This window comes from Rattus norvegicus, chromosome 11 (genome assembly GCF_036323735.1).
Source record: "Rattus norvegicus strain BN/NHsdMcwi chromosome 11, GRCr8, whole genome shotgun sequence".
Classification (NCBI taxonomy): Eukaryota; Metazoa; Chordata; class Mammalia; order Rodentia; family Muridae; genus Rattus; species Rattus norvegicus.
The window spans coordinates 93,868,878-93,891,918 of NC_086029.1; the positions used below are offsets into that span (position 1 = coordinate 93,868,878).

General features: G+C 48.4%; 1 protein-coding gene across 4 annotated transcripts; it reads right to left on the reverse strand.

Annotated features, from left to right (window-relative positions):
• Window positions 1-956: 956 nt before the first annotated feature.
• Window positions 957-18,136, reverse strand: Dvl3 (dishevelled segment polarity protein 3). 4 transcript variants are annotated; one of them, XM_063270475.1, is made up of 16 exons: window positions 17,735-18,136; window positions 11,925-11,994; window positions 11,377-11,498; window positions 11,147-11,256; window positions 10,817-10,949; window positions 10,452-10,545; window positions 10,172-10,241; window positions 9,254-9,393; window positions 9,082-9,158; window positions 8,909-8,976; window positions 8,631-8,780; window positions 7,998-8,129; window positions 7,668-7,835; window positions 3,782-4,001; window positions 3,283-3,689; window positions 957-2,530 (listed from the first exon to the last, which is right to left on the reverse strand). In XM_063270475.1, exons 1-16 carry the CDS (start codon window positions 17,893-17,895, stop codon window positions 2,499-2,501), a joined length of 2,154 nt encoding a protein of 717 aa, XP_063126545.1. In that variant the 5' UTR covers window positions 17,896-18,136; the 3' UTR covers window positions 957-2,498. The 4 variants fall into 4 exon arrangements, with proteins under 4 accessions (XP_063126545.1, XP_063126544.1, XP_063126546.1 ...); XM_063270474.1 differs by having other exon boundaries at window positions 10,817-10,952; XM_063270476.1 differs by having other exon boundaries at window positions 957-3,689; window positions 17,735-18,135.
• Window positions 18,137-23,041: the final 4,905 nt, after the last annotated feature.

A 23,041-nucleotide genomic window follows, 5' to 3' on the forward strand; every position in this document is an offset into this window, starting at 1 on the left:
AAATTTTGAATTATTAGATTTTTATTGTCTCCAGATTTCGAAGAGTGGCTATATTCACTTTACAAACACAACTTGCATAAGCCCGTTACTGCTGAATTTATTGCTTTTTAACACATTTGATTCTCCCGAGGTTTTATATATATTCCAGGATAGGACTGAGCCCTTTCTCAGGGATAATTATCCAAACAGAAAGGCTGGGAAGGAAAGCACTAATTCTTGGTAAAACATTAGTGTTTTTCTCAGCAAAATCTGTGACTGTGGTGTGCTGGTGACATATGCCGTTAATTCCAGAGCTCTGAAGGCAGAGGCAAGAGCATCTCTGTGAATTTGAGGCCAGCCTGGTCTAAATAGGGAGTTTCAAGACATCCCAGGCTACAAAAGGGAGCCTGTTTGTCCACCACTCCAGTTTAGTTGGGCATGGGATTTTAAAATCCCATTTCTCATCTGGGCAGTGGTGGCACATGCTTTTAATCTCAGCACTCAGGAGGCAGAGGCAGAGGCAGAGGCAGGCAGATCTCTGAATTCAAGGCCAGCCTGGTCTATAGATCGAGTTCTAGGACAGCCAGGGATATACAGAGAAACCCTGTCTCAACCTTAAAAAAAAAAAAAAAAGATTTCTTATGATATCCAAACTGAGAATGAGGCAGAACCAACCCGAACACAAACGGCTGTCTGATTTTTGCCAAATCTAGAAAAGTTGGTTTTTCTCTCAGTGGACAGAGACATCTGTTGCCTAAACAGGCCAGAGACTTCTATGGCAGAAAGGAAGGGGTGGGTGTTCAAATCTGGTTGCTAACCCTACTATTCCTAGCAACCTCCTTCCAGAAGCCAAAACCCAGAAACTTGTAACCTTTGAAGGCTTCATGTCTATCTTCACAAAAGCTTTCTCTTCCCAACATACCCTAAAAGTTTAGAGTAAATTAGTGATAACAACAACAACAACATAGAAATAGAAATAGTAATAATAATAGCTACCATTTATTGAGCACCTACTCTATTATGTGCCAGGCACTGTGCTAGGCACTTTTCGTACAATATCTAATTTAAATCCTCACAACAACCCTGTGAGGTAGGTATTATTATCATCATTTTACATATGGGAGGACTGAGGCTCCAGAGAGGTTAAATAACTCTATTACACAATCAAAAATGATAGAGCTGGAAATCAAGCCCAAACCAACCTGACTCCAAATCCCATGCTCTGTAATGTAAGGAAGGGAGAGGAACAGCTGAACTTCAGAGTGTCTGAGTATAAGGGTGTGAGATGCTGACTAAGCCCGTGTAGGTGTGGCTTGTAATGAAGGTCACAAGGGCAGGAATTCGAGAGGAATAATACTTGGCTGGGGACATATGGACAAGCCTGGGGAGATGTCCAGTGGGGAATAAAAACAGATCTAAAGAGAGGGGAAGCTGGGGTGGGAGATCCAGATTTAGAAGTGGCCAGCACATCAACAGCTTAAGAAGAGAGTGGCTGACACTATGGGGGAAAGGGGGGAAGAAAGGGACATGAGCCAAAGGCAGGATAATGGGAGCACTGGTGAGGGATTCTCAAGAGAACAGGAAAAGGCAGAGTCAGAGAGAACTGAAGACAGCGAAGATCAAGTCATGCTTCTAACATAGCCCTTTGTTCATTAAAGTCCCTGGAAATATGTTAAATGAATGTCAAAATATCCCTACCTCAGGTTGCCCCCAAACCTGGGCTAAGGACATCTTGATGGGGGAGACATTTGCTGGGGCATGCTAGGCAAGCACTACACAGCTATTTCCTCAGCTGACACCCTTGACTGAAAATTTAAAGAGTCTGGATAAGTCAGAGTTTATAGCGGTGTTTTAAGGAGGAAATTATGATTTAAGGTAGAAAACAGTTAACTGGAACGGTCTGGAAGCCCCAGTTGTCTGCTCGTATAGCTTCAACTGGCCTGTGTCCCCAGGGTTCATGGGGAAGATGAAACAGAGCAGGTACCCAGAGATGTGGGGCAGAAGGGAAGTAGAGAATGATCTGTCAGTTACCGGAGAGCCCTCTGGTGAGCCCCAGCTTTTGGACTTTTATCTAAGTACAAAGATGTTGGGAACATGTAAGGGAAGCTTAAGGGCTAGCTGAAGGGAAGAGGACGTCAGGGACCAGCCCTACTATCTAGGAGATGACTTGGAAAAAGGGTCCAGCCCTCTGGCCAGGGACCAGCCCTGAGGCTTCTGTAAACTTGCATAGGCGTGAGAGAGAGACAGAGACAGAGACAGAGAGACAGAGACCAGGGGTTGGGGGGAGAGACTCACATGTGTATGTATATCTATGTGTATGAGGTGGAGGGGAGCGAACTTCTCTACTTCTCTCTGAAAAGAGTAGTCAGTTATGCATGGGGGAAGCTGAGGCCCTTCCCAAAAGCCTAGTGACCTTGAAGTGTGGGTCCTGTGGGGGCTGGACATCCTTGGGAAGCCCTGAGGGAGCTGAAGCAGAGTTCCTGGTCTCCTTGGAGGCTGGGCCTCCCTTTCCTGGGGACTCACAGAAAGTCAAAGAGCCCGAAATTCTTGGCTGCTCCAGACCCAGGGAAATTTGAAGGAAGAAAAAAAGAAGAGAAATGTTTCAGGCTCAGAAGTTAGGAGAGCCTATTGGTTAGTAGGGTTAGATCTCGGGGAACCAGAGCACAGGGCAGGCATGGATGGGGCCCAGGCACCTGTGGGGGGGGAGGGGCAGGATGGCTCTCTGGGCTTCTGATTGGGGCTGGGTCCAAGCAGGGACAGACAGCACAGATGCCTACTAGAGGTGGCTACAGCTGTAGGGTGAAGGTCTGAAGCAGCGGGCAGGCCAGTTAGGAAGGGAAAGACCATTTTTTGGTGTCAGTATGGTGGGGCAATATCCTGATCTCTGTACACATGCTTACGGAGGTGGGCAAAAGGGTACCGAGGAGGGAAGGTGGGCATAAGATGTGGCACTGCTGGGGTTAGCTCCTAAACGTGCGGGTGGAGGAGCATCAGGAATTAACACTAGCAGTGCAGAGGCAGGGACATGAAAAACCCTGGGAAGCCCGGAACTGGGTGGAATGGGGATGGTTAGTGGACAGAGGCACCAGCTGGGCTAGAGGCAGGTTAGGGGCTGAAGCATGGATGAGTAAAGACTTCTCATCCTTGCTGCTACCAGCAAGCAGTAGCAGTTAGTTCCATTTATTTCCCTTTCAGGTACCAAAGTTTAAAAAAAAAAAAGGCCGACTGAGATGGGGGTGCAGCCGGCTGAGGGGTGAGAGCTGGAGAGGGGCCCGGATCACATCACATCCACAAAGAACTCACTGGGGTTTCCCATTGCCATGCGGAAGGACTGTCTGCTGGCCGTCAGTTCCGGGGGCACCGAGGCCAGGTCACGCCCTGGAGGGGCTCCTGGGGGCCCCATGGCTGCAGGCGGTGGGGTCATCATCAGCATCGGGGGACCATAGAGAGGGGGCACTCCGGGTGGGCCATAGCTTGGGTGTGTGTGGTGGCTGCGCAGGCTACTGGTCAGTGAATGATGACTGCGGTGGCTGTGCTCGCTGGCCGCTGGGCCTGAGCGCTCGCTTGGTGCCCGCTCCCGTGGCCCCCGCAGACTGCTGCGTGTAGTGTGGTCTGACTCGCTGCCGCTACCACCTGACTTTGAGTCCCCAGCTTTTGGGTCCTTCTCCTTGCGCCGGTCGCTGCCACTTCGGTTGGAGCCACTGCTCCTACTACCTGTAGAAAAAAAAAAAAACAGGCCCAGGATGGAGGTGCAGAGGTGGCCGGGGCTCCCTACAGATCCTTCCAGCTGGGTCTCTCTGACCTACCTTCACTGTGCTGACTGCTGGCGCTGCCCCCAGCGTAGCTGTAGCCCAGCTCCGGGAAGCCTGGGTGTGGGTTGTACGGGTGCGGAGGTGGTGGGTACTGGTAAGGGAAAGCCATAGGCCAAGGGGCAGCCCCTGGGTGCGGCAGAGGAGCCAGTGTGTCCTGGTCAGAGGCACCACTGGAGCCATCATGGTCGTGCAGCGATAGGTTGGCCATGTCTGTGGGAAGAGGACTCAGGTAAGCTGGTCTATTGTGGTTCCACACCTACAATCAGGTCTCCAGCAGAAGGCACCACAGGCAACAGTGTTAAAGTTTACGGCCAGAACCGGAGGCCTGCAGATCTCTTTGGCCACTGGCCTCTCTCAATAGCTGTACAGCCAATCCCCACATCTAATCTCCAAGACCTTCAAAGTTTCCTGACACGGGTTCAAGTCCAACCTAGACTACATAGTAAGTCTGAAGCCAGGCTAGGCTCCATTAACACAGTCTCAAAAACAAAACAACAGCAACAAAAAAGACTCCCAAATGAAACAAAAACAGCAAAAACTAAACAAGATTTACTCTACCCACCCCACCTCTCACTTTTTTTTTTCTTTCTTTCTTTCTTTCTTTCTTTTTTTTTTTTTTCAGAGCTGGGGATGGAACCCAGGGCCTTGGGCTTGCTAGTCAAGCGCTCTACCACTGAGCTAAATCCCCAACCCCCACCTCTCACTTCTTATTTTGCCACTTTTTCTTTGGTTGAGAGGAACTGAGTTGGGGAATGTAGAAGGCTGAAGTACTAGAAGCCACCAGGGGTTGTACCATGACTCGTAAGCACAGTATCCAGCGACCCCCAAAAGAGGTAATAACCGCTTCTCCAGGCAAGGAACAAAAGTCCAGAGAGGAGAGCAGAGCTGCAGGCAGAGCAGAAGCTGAGGTGCTCACACTCCTGCCTTTCAGGTAATTATGAGGGGGATGTTTGGGGAAACTCAGTGAGCCTTTGCCCTCCCTCCTCTTGCTCCTCCTAAATAATAGGAATGATAATAATAACACTTATTAAAAGCCCAGAATGAGGGTAGAGAGACAGTTTAGGAACTAAGAGCGCGTGTTGCTCTTGCAGAAGATCTGGGTTTGATTCCTAGCAGCATAAATGGCTCACAGCCATCTGTAACTCCAGTCCCATGGCACAGTGGCCTTTCTGGGCACTGCATGCACATGGTGCTCAGAGGTACACGCAGGCAAGACTCATACGCAAAAATTAAATAAATCTTAAAAAGTAAAAGTTCAGAATGAGCTGGGTGTGGTAGCTTATGCCTTTAATCCCAACACTCAGGAGGCAGAGGTAGGCCTGAGAATTCAAGGCTACCTTGGGCTACATAGTGAGTTCTAGGAAAGCCAGACCCCATGTAGTAAAGGGTCTGTTTCAAAAGAAAAAGAGGGAGAGGAGGAGGAAAAGGGGGGAGAGGAGGAGGAAGAAGAAGAAGAGGAGGAGGAGGAGGAGGAAGAGGAGGAAGAAGAGGAAGAGGAGGAGGAAGAGGAGGAGGAAGAGGAGGAGGAGGAGGAGGAGGAGGAAGAGGAGGTCCAGAATGGCCTGTGTGTTCGTGTGCATCTGACATTCCTGCAGGACTGGGAAGTCCGCCAACTCAGACTACACAGCAGTAGGGGAGGGGAAATTAAAAGAGAGGCAGAATCCTAAATAAATACAATGGTTTTTTAGGGCCTCCTCTATAGAAGGCTCTTGCCCTGGTCACATTTGCTATTGTGGAGAGTGGAGATGGGGTGGAAGGGCCAGAAAGAACAACTCAAATGCCTCCACTGTGCCCTGACTCTAGGCATTACTTCATGGGTTTCTTCCATCCTTGAAACTGTGTACTTCCTAAAGGTAAGCAGTCCTCTCAAGAGCTGGAGCTTCCATGCAGGGAGTAAAATAGGCTACTAGGGCTGATTACCTGCCGAGGACCTGCTCACGTGCACCTCAATTCTAAGAAAGCTATAATTGCCCTGTAGAGGCCACCTACACCATGAGATCTACCTCCAAGCCCAAGGTGATCCAGCCAGCTCTGCAGGAAGAAGCCAGGGTATGAGGCTCTGAAATTGCTTATGGAGCCGGATAGCCAAGCCTCTGACTTGGCAGCCACAGGCAATGAAGGAAAGCAGTGTCCTGTATTGGCTCACACTCAAAGGCCTGCTGATGTCTTTAGCCTATAAGGTGCTGTCCAGAGAACCAACAATAAACTCCATAGTGAGCACATAGTTCCTCATTGAGCCTGCCACATTCCCCATGCTGCAGACTATGACCTCAAAGAAGGAAAAGGTTTTTCTGTCAGCACACCCTGAGCCAACTCTTGGGTGGCCTAGGTGAGGGACCCAGCTAGGCCCAAGAATAAACATCTTTTGAGCAAAACTGCTATGGCTGTCTTGGAAGCTTTGTATATTCCAAGATGTCTAGGGCCCTGGGCTGATGTCTGCTAACAATGACAAAAATAACCAATTTCTCTGAGTCTACTAAACTATTAATGGAAAATATACCCAATTTCAGAGAATGGGATGTGAAAATAGAAGTGCATCTTATAATCAGTTAAATAATGAATGGCAGGCAGCTTTTATGGAGCACTTCTTGTGGGTCACACACTATTCTAAATGGGTGTACATACATTATGTTATGCTTAAGACATCTCCATGGGATGAGTTCTAGCTTACTTCCGTCTCGAACTTAGAAGCTAACACACCTACTGTGATCACAGTAACAGTAGAGTAAGAACTATCTGAGTCCTTGGGGTTGGGGATTTAGCTCAGCGGTAGAGCGCTTGCCTAGGAAGCGCAAAGCCCTGGGTTCGGTCCCCAGCTCCGGAAAAAAAAGAACCAAAAAAAAAAAAAAAAAAAAAAAAAGAACTATCTGAGTCCAAAAATCCTATCACACCTCTGTAAGAGTTGCCGAGGCCAGGAGCCCCAACCTCTACCGAGAGACGCTGCTCTGCAGTGCCAGCCACCGGGTCCCAGAAGCATCTGATCAGTCCTGGGTGTCAGCCAGCACCACAGGTGTAACAGCTGTGTGGGCAGGGGCGGCGGCTGGGCTAGGACTCAGCTGCTGGCACGAACAGCAATGCCTGTGTGAGGGCCTCTGTAGGCTAAAGAGAAGGAAGGGTCTCCTTAGATTATGCTCAGTGGCTCAGGATGAAGTCTCGTAAAGTCCTCTGCTACTGACAGTTTCTCCAGCTTCACACCACGGTACAGTTTACTCCCAGGGCTCTTAGAAAGACCAGGACTCCCTTGCCAGTCCATATCCTTGCTGAGACCATGTGTTTTGGAGCACTGTGTCCCTTGAGAAGCCCAGAACAGTGTGAACTAGAGTCAGAAGAGCTGGAACCAAAGCCTATCTCCTTTGTTTCTAACTGTGAGACCTAGCGTAGACTGTTTTACACCAATAAATTGATTTCTTCATTTGATAACATGGAGATACCCACCCCCACCCCACTAGGAGGTGAAGGCTGAGTGGGATGGTAGGATGACAGCTCAGAAACCACTGGCACCATGTCAAGCATAGAACAGGCACTTAGTGGCAGGCTCCACAGGGAGATGGGAGGGCAGTGAAGAGGCTCCATCAGGCTCTGCTTGTACTGTGGGCCTTTGCGCTTTGAGCCAGACCCCAAGTCAGAGCTTGGAGTTAGGCTTCCTGGAGTCAGCCATCCTATCACAGAGCACCTCCTTACTTCCATCCAGGAGACGAGAAGGTGGGGGATTCTGGGGTGGTAGCATTCACTTATATTCCCATTACTCAGGAGGCTGAGGCAGGGGGATTCCTGCAAATTCAAGTCAAGCTGACTACACAGCAGCTATTAGGTCAGCATGATTTATGTCGCATGGCCCTGTCTCATAAAGGGGGAGGGTGGTGGGAAGACACGTACTGCCACAGAGGTCACCAAAGATGTAGTAGCACTGCTCAGAGAACGTGATCTTGTTGACCGTGTGGCGGATGAATCCAGCCTTCAGCAGGTTGCTAGCGTACTTGCGGGCCTCCCGCCGGTCGGTGAATCCTTCCACATTGTGATACAGCCAGTCCACCACATCTGAGCCTGGGGACAAGGCTGCCAGTTGATTTGGGTTCCTCTAGCTCACAGAAGCTATGATGCCAGGGCGGTTAACAACCCAAAGGTAGGCGAGGAAGAGCCCGGGTCCCCACCCTGCCCTGCCCCTGTCTCCACAACCTGTCCTTCATCTTGCAGTAAGGCTCTCACCGATGAAAGCATTGGGAATGGTAATCTTGAGCCACATGCGGTCTCGGACCTCCAGCCCTGACTCGGGGGAGGCCATGGCTTTTACGATGGCCGCCATGTCACTGTGGATGGAGAGGTGGAAATCATCTAGGCCTGGGGGAAGGGGCAGAGCAGTGAGACAAAGAGGCACTGTGGAGTTAGGAAAACAGGAGTGGCATCTCAGCTCTCCCACTCAACAATGACAAGCCCACCACCAACTCCTTGGACAGTCTCCCCTCCTGTAAAAATGAATGATTAGTGTCTTCACAAGGACATGTGACAGAGGAGCCTAAGCACATGCACATGGGATGACAGTAAACTGGTGCTCCCTCATGTCACGCAGTACCAAGGCTCTAGTTAGAACCTCTCATCGAACCCCACAGGAACCTGGGAAGCATATACTAGTAGCCCCATTGTATGAGAGGAAACTGAGGCTCCGTGGGTGCTCATGGTATGTTAAGAAGCAAACAGTGTTCAGTGAGGCTCTGCGTGCCCTCTGGGGAAGAGCTACGGTGTCCCCTCGAAGGCTCCCCCCGATGCACAGTGGGTCCCTCCACCAATCCTCCCACCTGGCCCGTCTGCTGGGTGGCCCAAGGGACAGACTTGAATACTCACGTTCTGTGTCGGGGATGGAGCTGGTGATGGAGGAGCTGGTGGAGGTGATGGTGCTTAAGGAGGGGCTCATGCCATAGGCAGGGAAGGTTCCTGTCATGGCTGCAGTGTGGGAGACCCAGGCTGCAGGGTCAATGGGACGGATGGGCTCACCTGCAGGGAAGATGGGTCATCACAGGCTGCCCACCCTGCCTATTACAGTGTCTAACATGTAAGGAGAAGAGAGGAGCATGGTTTATACAGCCAACACCAACTTTACGGATGATCCCTTGTCTACTTACTCCGGGGTAATGTGAAGCAGCCACGAGGACTTGGGTCCCAGCACTTGGCTACAGTCAGAGTGATGGGCCTGAAAGCAAGGTTGTCCTAATAAAGGCAGGATGCACACAGGCCAGACCAAGTCTCCTGCCAGAAGTGCCTGGCCCACCTTCCCCCAGTCCCATGCTGTTCATACCCTGGTTTGTGCACGATCTCCCGAAGCACTCTGACTGCGTCATCATTACTCATGTTCTCGAAGTTGATCTCATTTACCTGAGAAAGAGGGCTAGGAGTGAGAAAACAGGGAGTGCTCAGGAGATGGACAGGGGAGCTGGGGTTGAGGGTTTTCCCAGGGTAGTAGACGATACCTGCAACAGCATATCTCCCGGCTCAATGCGTCCATCAGCCGCCACTGCCCCACCCTTCATGATGGAGCCAATGTAGATGCCCCCATCACCTCGCTCATTGCTCTGGCCCACAATGGAGATGCCCAAGAAGTTATACTTTTCTGCAGGGAATAATTTAACACCTTGAGAAGGGCAGGGTTCCTACCCAAATTCCCAGCTCCTTGTTAGTACAGGGCAGAAAGGGGCAATAATTAACATCACAACCAGGCAAACATTACTGTACAGTATACACATAGACACACTTTCGATTTTCCTACTGGTTATGAGGCAGCGACTCTGAACACCCTCTTACAGACAGGCAAGACCTAAGTGACCTTTCTAAGACAGAAAGCATCAGGAAGTAAACTCAGATTTAAGTTCCCAAGTTACAGCTCTTTTGGTCATATTATCTGCCTTTACATTTTTTTATTTCATTTTTATCTATTTGTTTTGTGTGTGTGTGTGTGTGTGCAGGTTGGAGGGCGACTTGTAGGAGTCAGCCTCTCTTTTCACATAGATTCTAGGGTCTGAACTCTAGGCATCAGGGTGAGTGGCAGGCCCACCTGCTGAGCCTTTTAAAGAGTAAGGAAGTATGTAATGGCAAGAAATCACTCCCCCAGGAAGCCTCCCAGGTGCCGTGCTCTGCTCCCATCGTTCTCTGTTTACCTGTCACAGCTCTGACACTGAACTACTGAAATGGTTATATGATGTCTCACGCAGTATTTACAGACGCGCAACTTCAGAATAGGGAACATATCTTTTCTTCCTGTATTGGATACGGAACCCCCAGAGCCTTGTAGTATACCACTGAGACCCACCCCAAACCCCAGAAAACGTACGCTGCGTTTCCCAGAACCCCTTTTTCCACTGAGAGGCATTTGGAAGTGCCGCCAGACTCACCCATGTTGAGAGTCACTGTGATGATGTTGAGAGACATAGTGGAGTCTGTGATGCTGCTGAAGGAGGAGGACTGGAAGAGACAGTGGCTGTGAGCAGTGCTTGGAGTGGGTGGGGAGGAGGGTTCCCACCCGGTTCTTCCTCAGCACACCACCCTTACCCACTAAGCTCCCCAACACCGAACCAAACAGAAGGGCTCTGAGGAAGAAAGCTGTGGTCCTGCCTAGGAAGGACTTACAGTCTAACCTCCTGCTCATCCTCCTGAATATCCAACAGCCCATACCCGCTCAATCCGGGAGACCTTCTGCTTCCGTCGCCGCCGCTTGTGTCTTCTCATTAGGCGTGAGGCACTGCTCTGTTCTGTGGAGCTGCTGAACCTGTGGGGCCCAAAGTCGTTCCCCACCAGGCTGGCCCATCCTTGCCTCATAAGAGGCACAGGAGAGCCCTGATCCCACCACAATGGCCACATCCCTCCAGAGGTGAAGAATCAGCGGGGTTCAAACTTCCTTATGGGTCTCTCTCTCTCTCTCTCTCTCTCTCTCTCTCTCTCACACACACACACACACACACACACACACACACACACATACACACACACCCATCCATCCCCCCATTCCCATCCCTGCTCCTATGAAAGTCAAGTCCCACCTGCTGGTGGAGTCATCCTCATCTGAATCAAAGAAACTGGTAGTCTCCAGCTCGCTGCTCATGAGGGTAGATGAACTGTCATAGCCACCTGGCTCCCGTCGCCGCTCGCCCTTTGTGGTTCCATTGAGGCGGGCTGCTGCGAGGGAGATGGGCAGCTGGGTCCATACAAGGCTCAATGCAGGGAACAAGGGATATAAGGAAAGCAAGATGTGAAGGGAGCAAGCCAGGGGTTGAACAGCACCCAGGCATACCCAGAACTCGGGAAGCAGGGTAAAGAGGCAGGGAGCTGGCTAGAAGCTACCAGGAGGAGCCAGAAGTGAGAATACACACCGTGCTCAGGGCCATCCCTCCGTCTGGGCCGCTCTCGTTGGGCAGATACCAAGGAGTCGGTCTCTGTGTCATTGTCCAAGTTCTCCTGGCTGCCCCCACTAGCATGAGGGCTAAAGGGTAGAGAGGACTTGGTGGAGAAGAGAGAGGGCTAGGGGCTCCCTTTCCCAGCCCTGGTTTGCACTAAGCTGTCCCTTCCCCATGGGCCGTTCCCACCTTCGAGTCACACTTACTGGAAGGACGGGGGCCGAGAGTCACCGATGCCTCCTGTGCGTTCCATTGAAGGAGGCAGCTCTGAGGGGTTGTCAGCACAGAAAGGGGCTGGCTCTGGGTGTGAGCCCTCGGCCGATACCAGCTGCCAGAAAAAAAAAAACGAATGGTCACAGCGGTGCCAAGGAAAAGCAAGATGTTGCTTCCAGCAGGGCATGAGAGACTGGTCAGAGTAGAATAGAGAAGAAAGGGCCATCCATGCAAGGGCAGCTGAGCAGCCGTGTAAGGAGAGGGGCTGGCAGAAGTAGGGCAGAGCACAGAGGTCAGAGGATGCCAGGTTGCAGTGGGTGTCTGGATGGACACAGGAGATCTTTTAATCTGTTTCTCCCTTTCCTCCCTCCACTATTCTCTCACATTTCGTTAAAGGCTGAAGAATCTAGGGTAAGAAACGATTAGAAAACTAAAGGCAGATTCAGATACGAAGGCATAAGATCACCAGTTGCAATCCCAGCTATGCCTTTCTTCCCTCTAACCAACACCAGGATACAGTTGGAGGCTGATGGCTCCTTACCCAGGACACCACCCGGCCATTGAAGCAGGGCAGCTTGGCATTGTCATCCGAGATCTCTTCCTTCACCACTCTGCAAGGAGAAGGGGATGTCAGAGAGCAGTTTCTGATGTAGGAAATCCCAGGGTCCCCATGACTGGAGCTGTCCTTGACCCTACGTGTGAGATCAAGCCATCCCCACAAGACCGTCCAGCTGTGGAGGGACTAGGGACAGCCCTTTAGCACCTCCAGGAAGTAGGACAAAGAGGCAGGAGCTATGGGGAGCAGCTGGAAGTAGAAAAGACACGTTATGCTCTGGGCCATCCCTCCGGCAGGGCCGTATCTGGGCCTTGCTGCAGCACTGGCTTGGCCATCGGGTGATTGTAAATTATAATGGTCACAGGGCACACCTCAGAACCTCCAGAGTGCTTGCTCTGTTCCCAGCATTCCTCTGACCTTCAAAGGGAAAAGGTACGATTCTTACTATTCTTCTTTTCTCTACTAGGAACTGACTTTGTTCTGAGAGCTATGGGAAAGGAGTTAGGAACTAGGAAAGAGAAGGCATTCAGTGCCCATCCATGTGGTACACATCTGGAACCCCAGGCAGCACTAGGGAGGCTGAGACAGGAGGGTTATGAGGCAAGCCTCAGAGTATGTGACTCTGTTACAAGCAGCAGGAAGAGGCTGGCGAGGCAGCTCAGAAAGCAGAGTGCTTGCCCGGCACAGAGAACCATTTGACCCAACACTACGTAAAGATGGGCATGGTTACACGCTTGTAACGCAGCACTGCAGGGGACCAGTGTAAGGTCACTCTTAGCTTCAGAGTGAGCTTGAGGCTGGGATGTATGCGGACCCTCACGCAGCCCCACGAAGGAGAAGAAACTAACAGCGACAATTGTCTGTGTTTACTGAGCGTGTCTTATGGGCCTAGCATTATGCCAAGCCAGTCTATCTACACTCACCACTCACATGCTGGTGTTTGAACCCTAGCCTGTGTGACTCTGCATTTTTTTTTTTTTTTGTTCTTTTTTTTCCGGAGCTGGGGACCGAACCCAGGACCTTGCGCTTCCTAGGTAAGCGCTCTACCACTGAACTAAATCCCCAGCCCAGACTCTGCATTTTTTTTTTTTATCTATTACACGTTCTATCCCTACAGTTAGAACATATAATTAAAAACGACACACAAAAATAGCGGTGGCACATACATGCCTTTAACCTCAGCACTTGGGAGCAGAGGCAGGCTGGCTGATCTCTGAGTTCGAAGCCAGCCTGGTCTACAGAAAGAGTTCTGGGACAGCCAAGGCTATAAAGAAGACAGACTATAAAGAAAAAAAATAATTTTACTCCAGCCTCATTAGAAAGACAATATAAATCTCGTTTCATGAATAAAGAAACCACCATTTGGTTAGTTACCATGGTTATAATACTAAGAGGCGTTAGAGCCGAAATCAAACCCGAGCTGTTCTAACTTCAAGTCTCTCTTGCTCCATGCCATGTTTCTCTCCCCCATGACAGATTGGGGGTGGGGCATTAATGTGGGGGATGAGGGATAGAAACTGTGGAGAGGTACACTATCACTCACCCCAGGAGCGCTGAGCTGGACAAATGTGGCCTTAGGCTATGGGGACACATGCTGAGAATGCAGGGAAGAAGCTGAGAGGGTGAAGGTTTGGCTCCTTGTGACAGTCACATCTTTTTTTTTTTTTTTTTTTTTTTATTTAATGGACATGAGATATGAGTACACTGTTGCTGTCTTCAGACCCAACTCAGGACCTTTGGAAGAGCAGTCAATGTTCTTAAGCCCTGAGCCAACTGTCCAGCCTGACAGTCACATCTTTAACTTACAAAGAAGCTGGTAGCCAAGTCTACCATCCTCCCTCCCAGCTCCTCATCCTACCGTCCTCCCTCCCAGCTCCCCGCTCTACCATTTCCAATGCCACAAGGACCCTGAGAAAACAGCTCAGGCCTGCAAGCCAATCTGTATGGTGTCCTGCATGGTAACCTGGCCTTAAGAGAAAAGAGGGTTTGTGTGACACACAGGACTCTCTGTCCTGCTTTGAAACATGTCTTGTGATGGGAAAGTGCTGCCGAGTCTTCCCATCTCCCTTAGCAGACCACACACAGACAGACACATACACACACACACACACACACACACACACACACACACACACACACACTCACACATACACATATTCACATGCACACATACACACACACATATACACACACTCACACATACACACACATATACACACATACACACACATACACACACATACACACCACGCACACATACACACTCACACACACATACACACTCACACACACATACACACACATACACACCATACACATACACACACATACACACTCACACACACATACACGCCATACACACACATACACACTCACACACATACACACTCACACACATACACACATACACACTCACACAAACATACACACCATACACACACACATACACACTCACACACACGTACACACACATACACACACCACACATACACACATACATACACACTCACACACATACATACACACACATACACACACACATACACACACACACACACATGCACACGCACACACACACTCCATACTACAGGTCGCCAATGCTCTACAAGTCTCTGCTCAATGATCACCTAGTCTTCAGTAGCCTTGGAGGAGCCTCAGATGTAACCTCCCACTGTAGGGCTTGGCCATCCGGGCTCCGTGGCAGTCTCACCAGAACTGTCTTCTCCTCTTTACTGAGTCAAATAAGCACATGCTCAACTCCCAAGTCTATTACGTTGAAGCTCTCCCACCTTAAAGATATCATTTAACTTAGCCAACCTTTGTCTCATCCTGGTAAATGCGATTCCTAGATGCCTGGTATGGTCCAGGAATATAATAAAAACTACTTACTGACTCTCCAACTTTCAGTAAGATTACACTCTCACATTAACTATGTCTTTTCTTTTAAAAGAACTTTATTACATTTTAGCATTCGTATGTGTGTGTGGTGTGTGTATGTGTGTATGCATGTGTACATATGTATGGAGGTCAGAGGACAACTTTCAGAAGTTGCTTTTTTCCCTTCCACTCTATGGGTCCTGAGGATAGACCAGGCTTGGTGGCCCATGGGTTTATGTACTAAGCCATGTCCCTGACGCTCCCAAGTAATTTAATAAAGCTAAGTGTATCCTGCACTTGACAAATATTTTTGGAGACCAGGTGAGAGTTGGGGAATCCTCAGGTTGAGGTGCAGCTTGCTTCCTCCTCTGACATGCTTTCTCTCTTGTCAACAGGGGTCACTGGCCTAGGCTGGCTGAGGTGCATGTTATGTCCCCAGTTTGCCAAGGCTTGCTATTCTCTGGAGAGAAAAGTCTATAATCTATGGCCATTTGCACAGTATTCCTCACTACTGTGACACACACACACACACACACTCTCTGACACCCATACACACAACACTCACTCACACACACATATACACACACTCATGCACACTCTCTGACACCCATACACACACATAAACACTCACACACTCATGCGCGCACACACACACACACACACACACACACACACACACACACACACACACATCTACAATGTGTGACCCAGACTTTAGATTTTGGAGTGAGAGTCCCCCATATCCAAACAAATTCTGTCATTTACTAGCTGTGTGATCTAGGGTCAGCTTTATTTAGGCCTTTAACATTCTAGCCTAATTTTCAAAGTGGGAAATTAGTGCCTATTTCATAGGCTGGTATGAGGACTCAAAGATGCAAGATGTACAAGTAATAATATATCACTATCAGGCAGACTGTATCATATGATGCACTTGTAAAATAAAAAATGAAATAAACTGTCAACAGGATCCTCTGCTGTCCTAACTTGAAAAGGATAGCCTTGCTGGGTCTTTTGCTCATTTATTCTTGGAGTTTGGGAGGAAGAAGCCAAATAATCACACCCACTTCATTCTTAGCATTGTTCTCAACCCTGATAGAACAGACAATGAATATTTTGCAAAGGGACCACAGGTAAATACAAAATGCTTCAAAGTGGCACATGATAAATGTTGCTTAGTTCAATAGTTGATTTAAAGAAAAATATTTCCCAACAGTGAGCAGATGCAATGGGAGCCCTCTTATAATTGTAGTTAGGTCTGCTCCCACGACAACCTCAGGAAAGCAGGAAGCAGCTCAGAGTGGTCTGCTTGGGAGGCAGAGGCAAGTGGGGGTGGAGATACAAGACTATTCTAATCCCTCAAGACATCTGGCCTAGCATATCCTGAAATATTATCCCAGCTCCTTCGAATAATAAGAAAGACCCTCTTCTTATTCCTCTCATGCCAGGTTGAGACACTCACCTCCTATCCTCAGTTCTTCCAGATACATCATTTTCAGGGTCTTTCAACCAGGTCTTCCTACTCTAAACTACAGCCAGACAATCATCACCACACACAAGAGTCTCATCCCAGGGCAAGAACAGATTTAGCAATAGTCAGATCAATTCTCCACTGTCCACACTCACACACACACACACACTCACACACACACACACACACACTCACACACACACACACTCACACACACATGCACACACACACACACTTTTAAGAGCTCATCAAATGTCGAGTTCCAGGGCAGAAAATGACAAATAGCCCAGAAGGAGACAGAAGGTGCTTGCCTCCTGGGGCTTGGAGGGCAGGGCTTAGGAGGGAAGCCAGACTAATGTACACTAGAGAGAATATCTCCCCTCACCCAGCTCTGGGGCCTCAGCTGCAAGCAGAGTGCAAGCCTCAGGCAAGTGCATCAGAGGGACCTTCAGGCCTTGGAGGGCCCAGAGAGGGGTGGGGTAGGGTGTGTGTGTGTGTGTATGTGTGTGTGTGTGTGTGTGTGTGTGTGTGTGTTTGCTCCATAGCCTATAAGTCCGCTGTCCAGTTAATGCAGGCAAGCCTCAGCCCCTTGGATAGGTGTGTGTGTGTGTGTGTGTGTGTGTGTGTGTGTCCCCTCTCAGGCCAGCTGCTACAGAACCCTCAGGCTCCAACATTCCAACCTCTCTTAAAGGGGCAGTCCCATCTTCCAAATTGCCCATCAAAAGCCCTGCAGCTGGGTAGGAAGGGGAAGACAAGAGAACACCAACAGGCCCTTCCAGGCTTTCCCATCCAGGCTCTGAAGCTCTATGTAGCATCTCCCCTGGGAACACCATCAGGAAAGAAAAGGCCCCAGCACCTGATTAGTGAAAACTCCTTCTCCGGGCCAGGCAACACCCCATCAGCCCAGGAGAGAGGAGAATCTACTCGACAAACATCAGGTCCAGCATCCAGCCTGGCAGAACAGCCCCCAATTCCTCCTTCTCCAGTTCCAAGTCCCACCAGCTACAGCCCTAGATAGAGCACACTCCAAATAAGGATCTGAGTTGCAGAGCTCAGAGGACTGGGAAGGCAGACCGAGTGTCAGTTTAACTCCAACTCTATGCTTAAAAGGTGGCACCTGGAAGGACTGAGAACTCTGGTTTTGGAGTGGAAAGGATGTATGTCTACGGCGGGCCGCTGGACCGTGGGGAGGTGAAGGGGCTTAAATGATAGGAACCAATTGCTTAGGGAGGGACGTCCCGCTGGGCTGGGGGGTGGGGTGGGGGAGGCAAGGCCTCCAAGAGATGACTGGGAGTCCCTCAAAGTCAAGAGGGTCCCAAGTCACCGAGTCGCTCCTTGCTGGAAGCGGGGTTAGAAACCAGTGCAGCGAGGGGAGTCGGAACTGGCCGCGTTGGCCCCTAGCAGCGGAGCGACCCGAGCTCCCGGGAGGCGGGGCGGGGGCCATCCTCACCCAAAATCGTCGTCCATAGACTTGAAGAAGAACTTATAGCTGGGCCGCTGCAAAACGCCCTTAAAGTCCGCCAAGGTGACGCGCTCGGCGGGCAGGGGCAGCTTCACTAGGTACGGCGTCTCCTGGCCGTCCAAGTGGTAGATGATCTTAGTCTCGCCCATGGCTCCGGCCTCGGCCCCGCGGCGTGCGGCCTGCTTGGGCAGCGGGGCCGGGCCTCTCCGACAGAGCTCGGCGCTCGGCGAGGCCCGCTGCTTAGCCCCGCTCAGCCGCCGGCCGGGGCGCCAGCTCCCTTGTTCTCCGGCCGCTCCCGGGTCCCAGCGCCGCCCGCCACCGCTTCCGCTCCCCACTCACAGCGCTCGGCTGGCGACCGCGACTCTTCCGGTGGCCTCGGCCCTCCCGGCTCTGGGCCGAGCCCAGCGCGGCTCCGCCCCGCCGCCGAGCGGCGCTGGCTGCTTGCCGCAGACTGCCCGCCCACCCGCGGGGCGGCGCTCGCTTCCTTGTGCTCCTGGATCAGGCTGCTGGACCTGGAAGTCTCACCCCGGTGGGCCCAGGGGAACGGTGGGCCGGCTCCCTGGCTGGAGGGGAGGGATGGAAGATAAGTGTCACCTACTGCGGAAGAAAATAGATTTGAAGACCTAACTGGTTCCCTGGAGGGGGGTCGCTTCGACTCGGATCTCTGGATTTTGCTGACAGCACAGTTGCTGTGACCGGACTGTACTGAGTTCCTTGAGGGCTGAGCAAGTTTAAATTTTTATCCCTGTAATCTCAGCGTCTCTATGAGCAAGTAGTTTGAGTAATGGATTGGCGGGTGTGGTGGTGCTTGCCTTTAATCCCGGCACTCGGGAACGAGAGGCGGGTGGCTTTTTGTGAGTTCAAGCCAAGCCTGGCCTACAGAGAGCTCAAGACCCCAGCAGGACTAGGTAGAAAAGTCCTGTCTCTCTCTCTAAAAAAAGAAAAAAGAAAGAAAAAGAAAAGAAAAAATGCGAGCTAAGAAAAAGAGCAAGCAGTCAGGTGTGGTAGCAAATGACTTTAGTCTGAACACTGGGGAGGCAGGCAGATCTTTGAGTTGGAGGCCAGCCAGTCTACAGAGCGAGTTCCAGGACTGCCAGGGCTACACAGACAAACTCTGTCTCAACTCCCACCCTGATCCCCAAGTAAAAAAAAAAAAACAAAAACAAAAAACAGAAAGCGTAGACATACATGATCGATGATTGGGACAGTAGATGTTAAAAACTAGGTATAGTCAGTCAGTTGGTGGTTCAGCTTCTCAGCTGTAACAATGTATGTCAGGAGTGGCTTCAAAACTCCTGGCAATTCTCCTGCCTCAGGCTTCTGAGTTCTGGGATTACATCCCTGCATTTCAGGACCCATTTTAATCACCTCTTCTGCTCAGAAACCTTCACATTACCCAATATGCCTTTCATATACCCTCAACATGATACACGAGGTCCTTTATAATCTGACACCTACTTCTCTAGACTTCTTGTTACTTCAAAACCAAATTTTTATTATAGGCAGAAAGCAATCAGTAGTAGTTATATCTTTTCAGTTTATATCCTTCATTTATCTTTTTCTCCAAGTAATGTCTGTGCATAACTAAAATGCATTAAGACTTTTCAAGGTTTATTTTTACCCGTGCAGATTTTGGGTATCTGAGGTGATCGGAGGAGGATGTCAGTCCCTTGGAATTAGAGTCACAGGAAGCTGTGATCCACCTGCCGAGATGGTGGAAACTGAACTCAGGGCCTCTGTAAGAACATCAAGCCCTCTTAAATGTTGAGCTGTTTCTACAACCTTAATATTAAAAAGTAAAGAGTCCAGGATGACCTTGAACTTTCTACTCTCCTGCCTCTGTACTCCTGGAGCAGCTGGGGTTAAAGTCATGTGATGCCTGCCTTATTTCTTGATTTACACATTCTAGACATTGCTATTGACTTTCCACTTTTACTTTCTTAAAATATTGAAACCGGACTGGAGAGATGGCTCAGTGGTTAAGAGCACTGTCTGCTCTTCCAGAGGTCCTGAGTTCAAATCCCAGCAACCACATGGTGGCTCACAACCATCTGTAATGAGATCAGATGCCCTCTTCTGGTGTGTCTGAAGACAGCTGTAGTGTGCTCACATACATTAAATGAATAGATATATAAAATATATTAAAATATTGAAACCATGCTTGTTAAATAGAGTACTTAATATCGACAGCATTTTAACTATCAGTCAATGTATACTGCTAAAGTTGTTATATTACTTGCTTCTTTTACTGTTCTTTGGTTGTTTTTATTTTTTAAAAATGTAAGCACCAATGATTCTTTGCAAACATTCCAGTGGTTTTTCAGGACACATTTTGTTCATCCAGTCCAACCTATGAGGTAGTCCAGCTTTGCCTGTTCCTGGAACTTCCCTTCGTTTGCTCCGGTGAACACTGCTTGCTGTCTCTATCAATCCAGCTGTCACCCAGGACTTCTCTGCATCCCCAGAATTTTCTTTACTTCTCCACCAAGCTGGACCTGTTTTCTTGAATACTTTATTCTTAGTTTAGTAAGGCGTATTGCATCCTTTGACAGGTCTCTTTGAAAGCAAGAATGAAAAAGATGGTTTTGGTTCTGGTTTTCTGAGACAGAGTCTGTGGCTGACAATACAAGACGCTCAGGCTGGTCTTAAACTGGAAGTCCTGCCACCACACCTAGGAAGGAATTTGTTTGTTTGTTTGTTTGTTTGTTTGTTTATTGGATCTGTGGATGCGGGCATGATTTCTGCTGCTAAGGCCCAGGTTGTGTTTGAGTTGTATGTCTAGAATATGACTGAGGTTGAGGTTGGGGCAGTGGCCTGACAGCCTGAGCTTGATCCTCAGGATCCACATGGTGGAAGGAGACCTCCTGCAAGACCTCTATAGGCATGCTGGCGCTTGTGTATTCCCTAACACTTACACACACACACACACACACACACACACACACACACACACACACACACACATTGGAAAAAATAAAATTGAAAATAATTTTCCTTCAGGAATTTGAAGATATTTGTTGTTGTTTATTTTTTTAAACAAAAATCACAATTGTTCAATTTTACCAGTGAAGACTTGGGAGCCAGATACTAAGGCAAAAGCCTACTAGCTCAGAGAGGCAGAGAAAGCGCACAGCTGACCTTCTTCCTCGGCTGACATCCTAGAAGTAATGCCCCTCTCATGAAGTCTCAAGCTTTCAAACTGCATGTCCCTCACCTTCTACTTTCTATGTGTCTCTCTATCCATAATAATCCTATGTTCACTTCCTCTGGATTGACTTTGTATCCTTTTCACCATTATTAATTTCATTTTTTGACAATTTCACTTTATTATAAGATTTCCTATATTACAACCTTTCTAGCTATTCACTTATCCAATATTTCAGATTTTACCTATCCAATACATTGTTATTTATGCATGTTCGGAGAGAATAAAACAAGTATACTTCAGAAACTCGTTATATTCCAACTCTCTCCCTTTATGACAGTTGTCCTACTAGGACAGTGGTCCTATAATTTTTCTGATGTCAAAGGCCATTGTTCCACCCACACAGGTTTGTCAATTAGTCATTTTAAAGGTAAGGCGGTTGGTACCTTTGAAAGACCAACAGCTATTATGTCCTGCTTATGGACAACCTAAATGGTCTGTGACTGTTCTTGAAAATGTCTTTTAATATATTTTTAGAAGCATTATTAATTTTATGGTTTGTTTCTGAGATTGGAGGAATGTTAATCTGTTTTCCATTGCTGCAACAAGTCATATCCCCTATAAATTTATGGCTATTTTAGCCACATATGACTTTAATTTTCCTATCTGTCTACTGGTCCTATACACTTGACCCATCTTGAACTTTGTTTTACCGGAGATAAATACTTAGATGAATACTTAGCTCCTGAAGAGGCCAATGTGGATCCCAAGATTTTGGTGAAGTGACTGTTCCATCTGTCCCTCTAGTCAACTAAACCTTGGTCTCTGGTCATTTATAGCAGTTTGCTAAAATACTTATTTTCTGGTCTGGTGCCCTGAATTTCTTGTTTTAGCTACAGAAGCTATTCTGTCCTTGATTTTATCCAGAGCCGTGTTCTTTCTAACAACAGACATTAAATCTTTGGATTGCTCTGTGAATGAGTTTCTCCAAAGCTGACAGGGAATGACTCAATTAACTTTGATATTGGGGCCTATGGGGGGTGGGTTCTTATTGGCAAAGGATTACCTTGCCTGTCCCTTGCTGATCTGCACTCATTATTCCGATGCCAGCCATTGCCACATCTTTTGCATACTCCGGAAGCTGGAGCCTCCTTTTTGTACTTCTCTTGAAAAAATATTGTTTCTAGGTATGCTTTGTCTACAATCCCTTTTCAGATGTCCTTGTTGACCACAATTAAAACATCTGACATTTTGATTTTTCTTAAAACTTAGAAATGACTTCTTCTAACAGAGGAGCATCATAAACATGAGATCCAATATCAGCTGTATTTGTAGTCCCCTCATCTATTGGTGCTATCTTGCCTTTAAAGGCCTAATTAGCCTTTTGCATTAGGAAATAGCATTTTCAAAAGCCAAAGATTCAATTAATATTTGTCTGACTTCTGAATCTGATACTATTTTATTTACAGCTGAAGTCAAATTTTGCAAAAAATCAGAGGAGGCTTCTTTTGGGCCTTGAACAATTTTAGCAAACGACTCGGACCTCTTTTCTGATTCTTCAACCTTGTCCCAAGCATTTAAAGCTGCTAAACAATAGCACCAAGGTGTGATCATCAAATCCAATCTGGCATTGTAACATAGCATATTGACCTTCACCTAGCAACTGATCTTGGGAAATATCACTGCCTCTAGTCTATTTCTTTGTTCTGTGGCCCTAGCTTCCTCTTTCCACCATGTTTGCCATTTTAACTGAGGACCAGCTTCCAATATTGCTGTTGCCAAATCTTTCCAGCCTTGAGGGATGATTCTGTTCTGAGTTGCCCATGAATTTAATCTGCTTCACACAGGGTGAGTGCATACTGTAGGAAACAACTGCTTCCTTAAATCACCTGAAATCTAATTAGTTTATAGGATTCCATTTAATTTCTTCATAACATTGAGGGGAGACTATCATCTGCTGTTAGTTCTTGTATAAAGATAACTTGTATACTGGATAAACTAAGGTTGGTTTTCTAACAACCTTGGGTTACCCCTCTTATGGTAGGTTCTTGTCTAAGTTCTTCTGTTATCTTTGAGTATTTTTCTTATTTTCATCTGCAAGTCTTTTCAAGGTTTGTATCTTATCAATCCACTTTTCATATTTGGCATAA

Coding starts and splice junctions, on each gene's coding strand:
- Dvl3 (XM_063270474.1), bottom strand. CDS start 17,895: ATGGGCGAGACTAAGATCATCTACCACTTGGACGGCCAGGAGACGCCG. Junction 9,159..9,253: donor CGGGAGATATGCTGTTGCAG/GTATCGTCTACT, acceptor CCTCTTTCTCAG/GTAAATGAGATCAACTTCGA. Junction 8,781..8,908: donor CTGCTTCACATTACCCCGGA/GTAAGTAGACAA, acceptor TCTTCCCTGCAG/GTGAGCCCATCCGTCCCATT.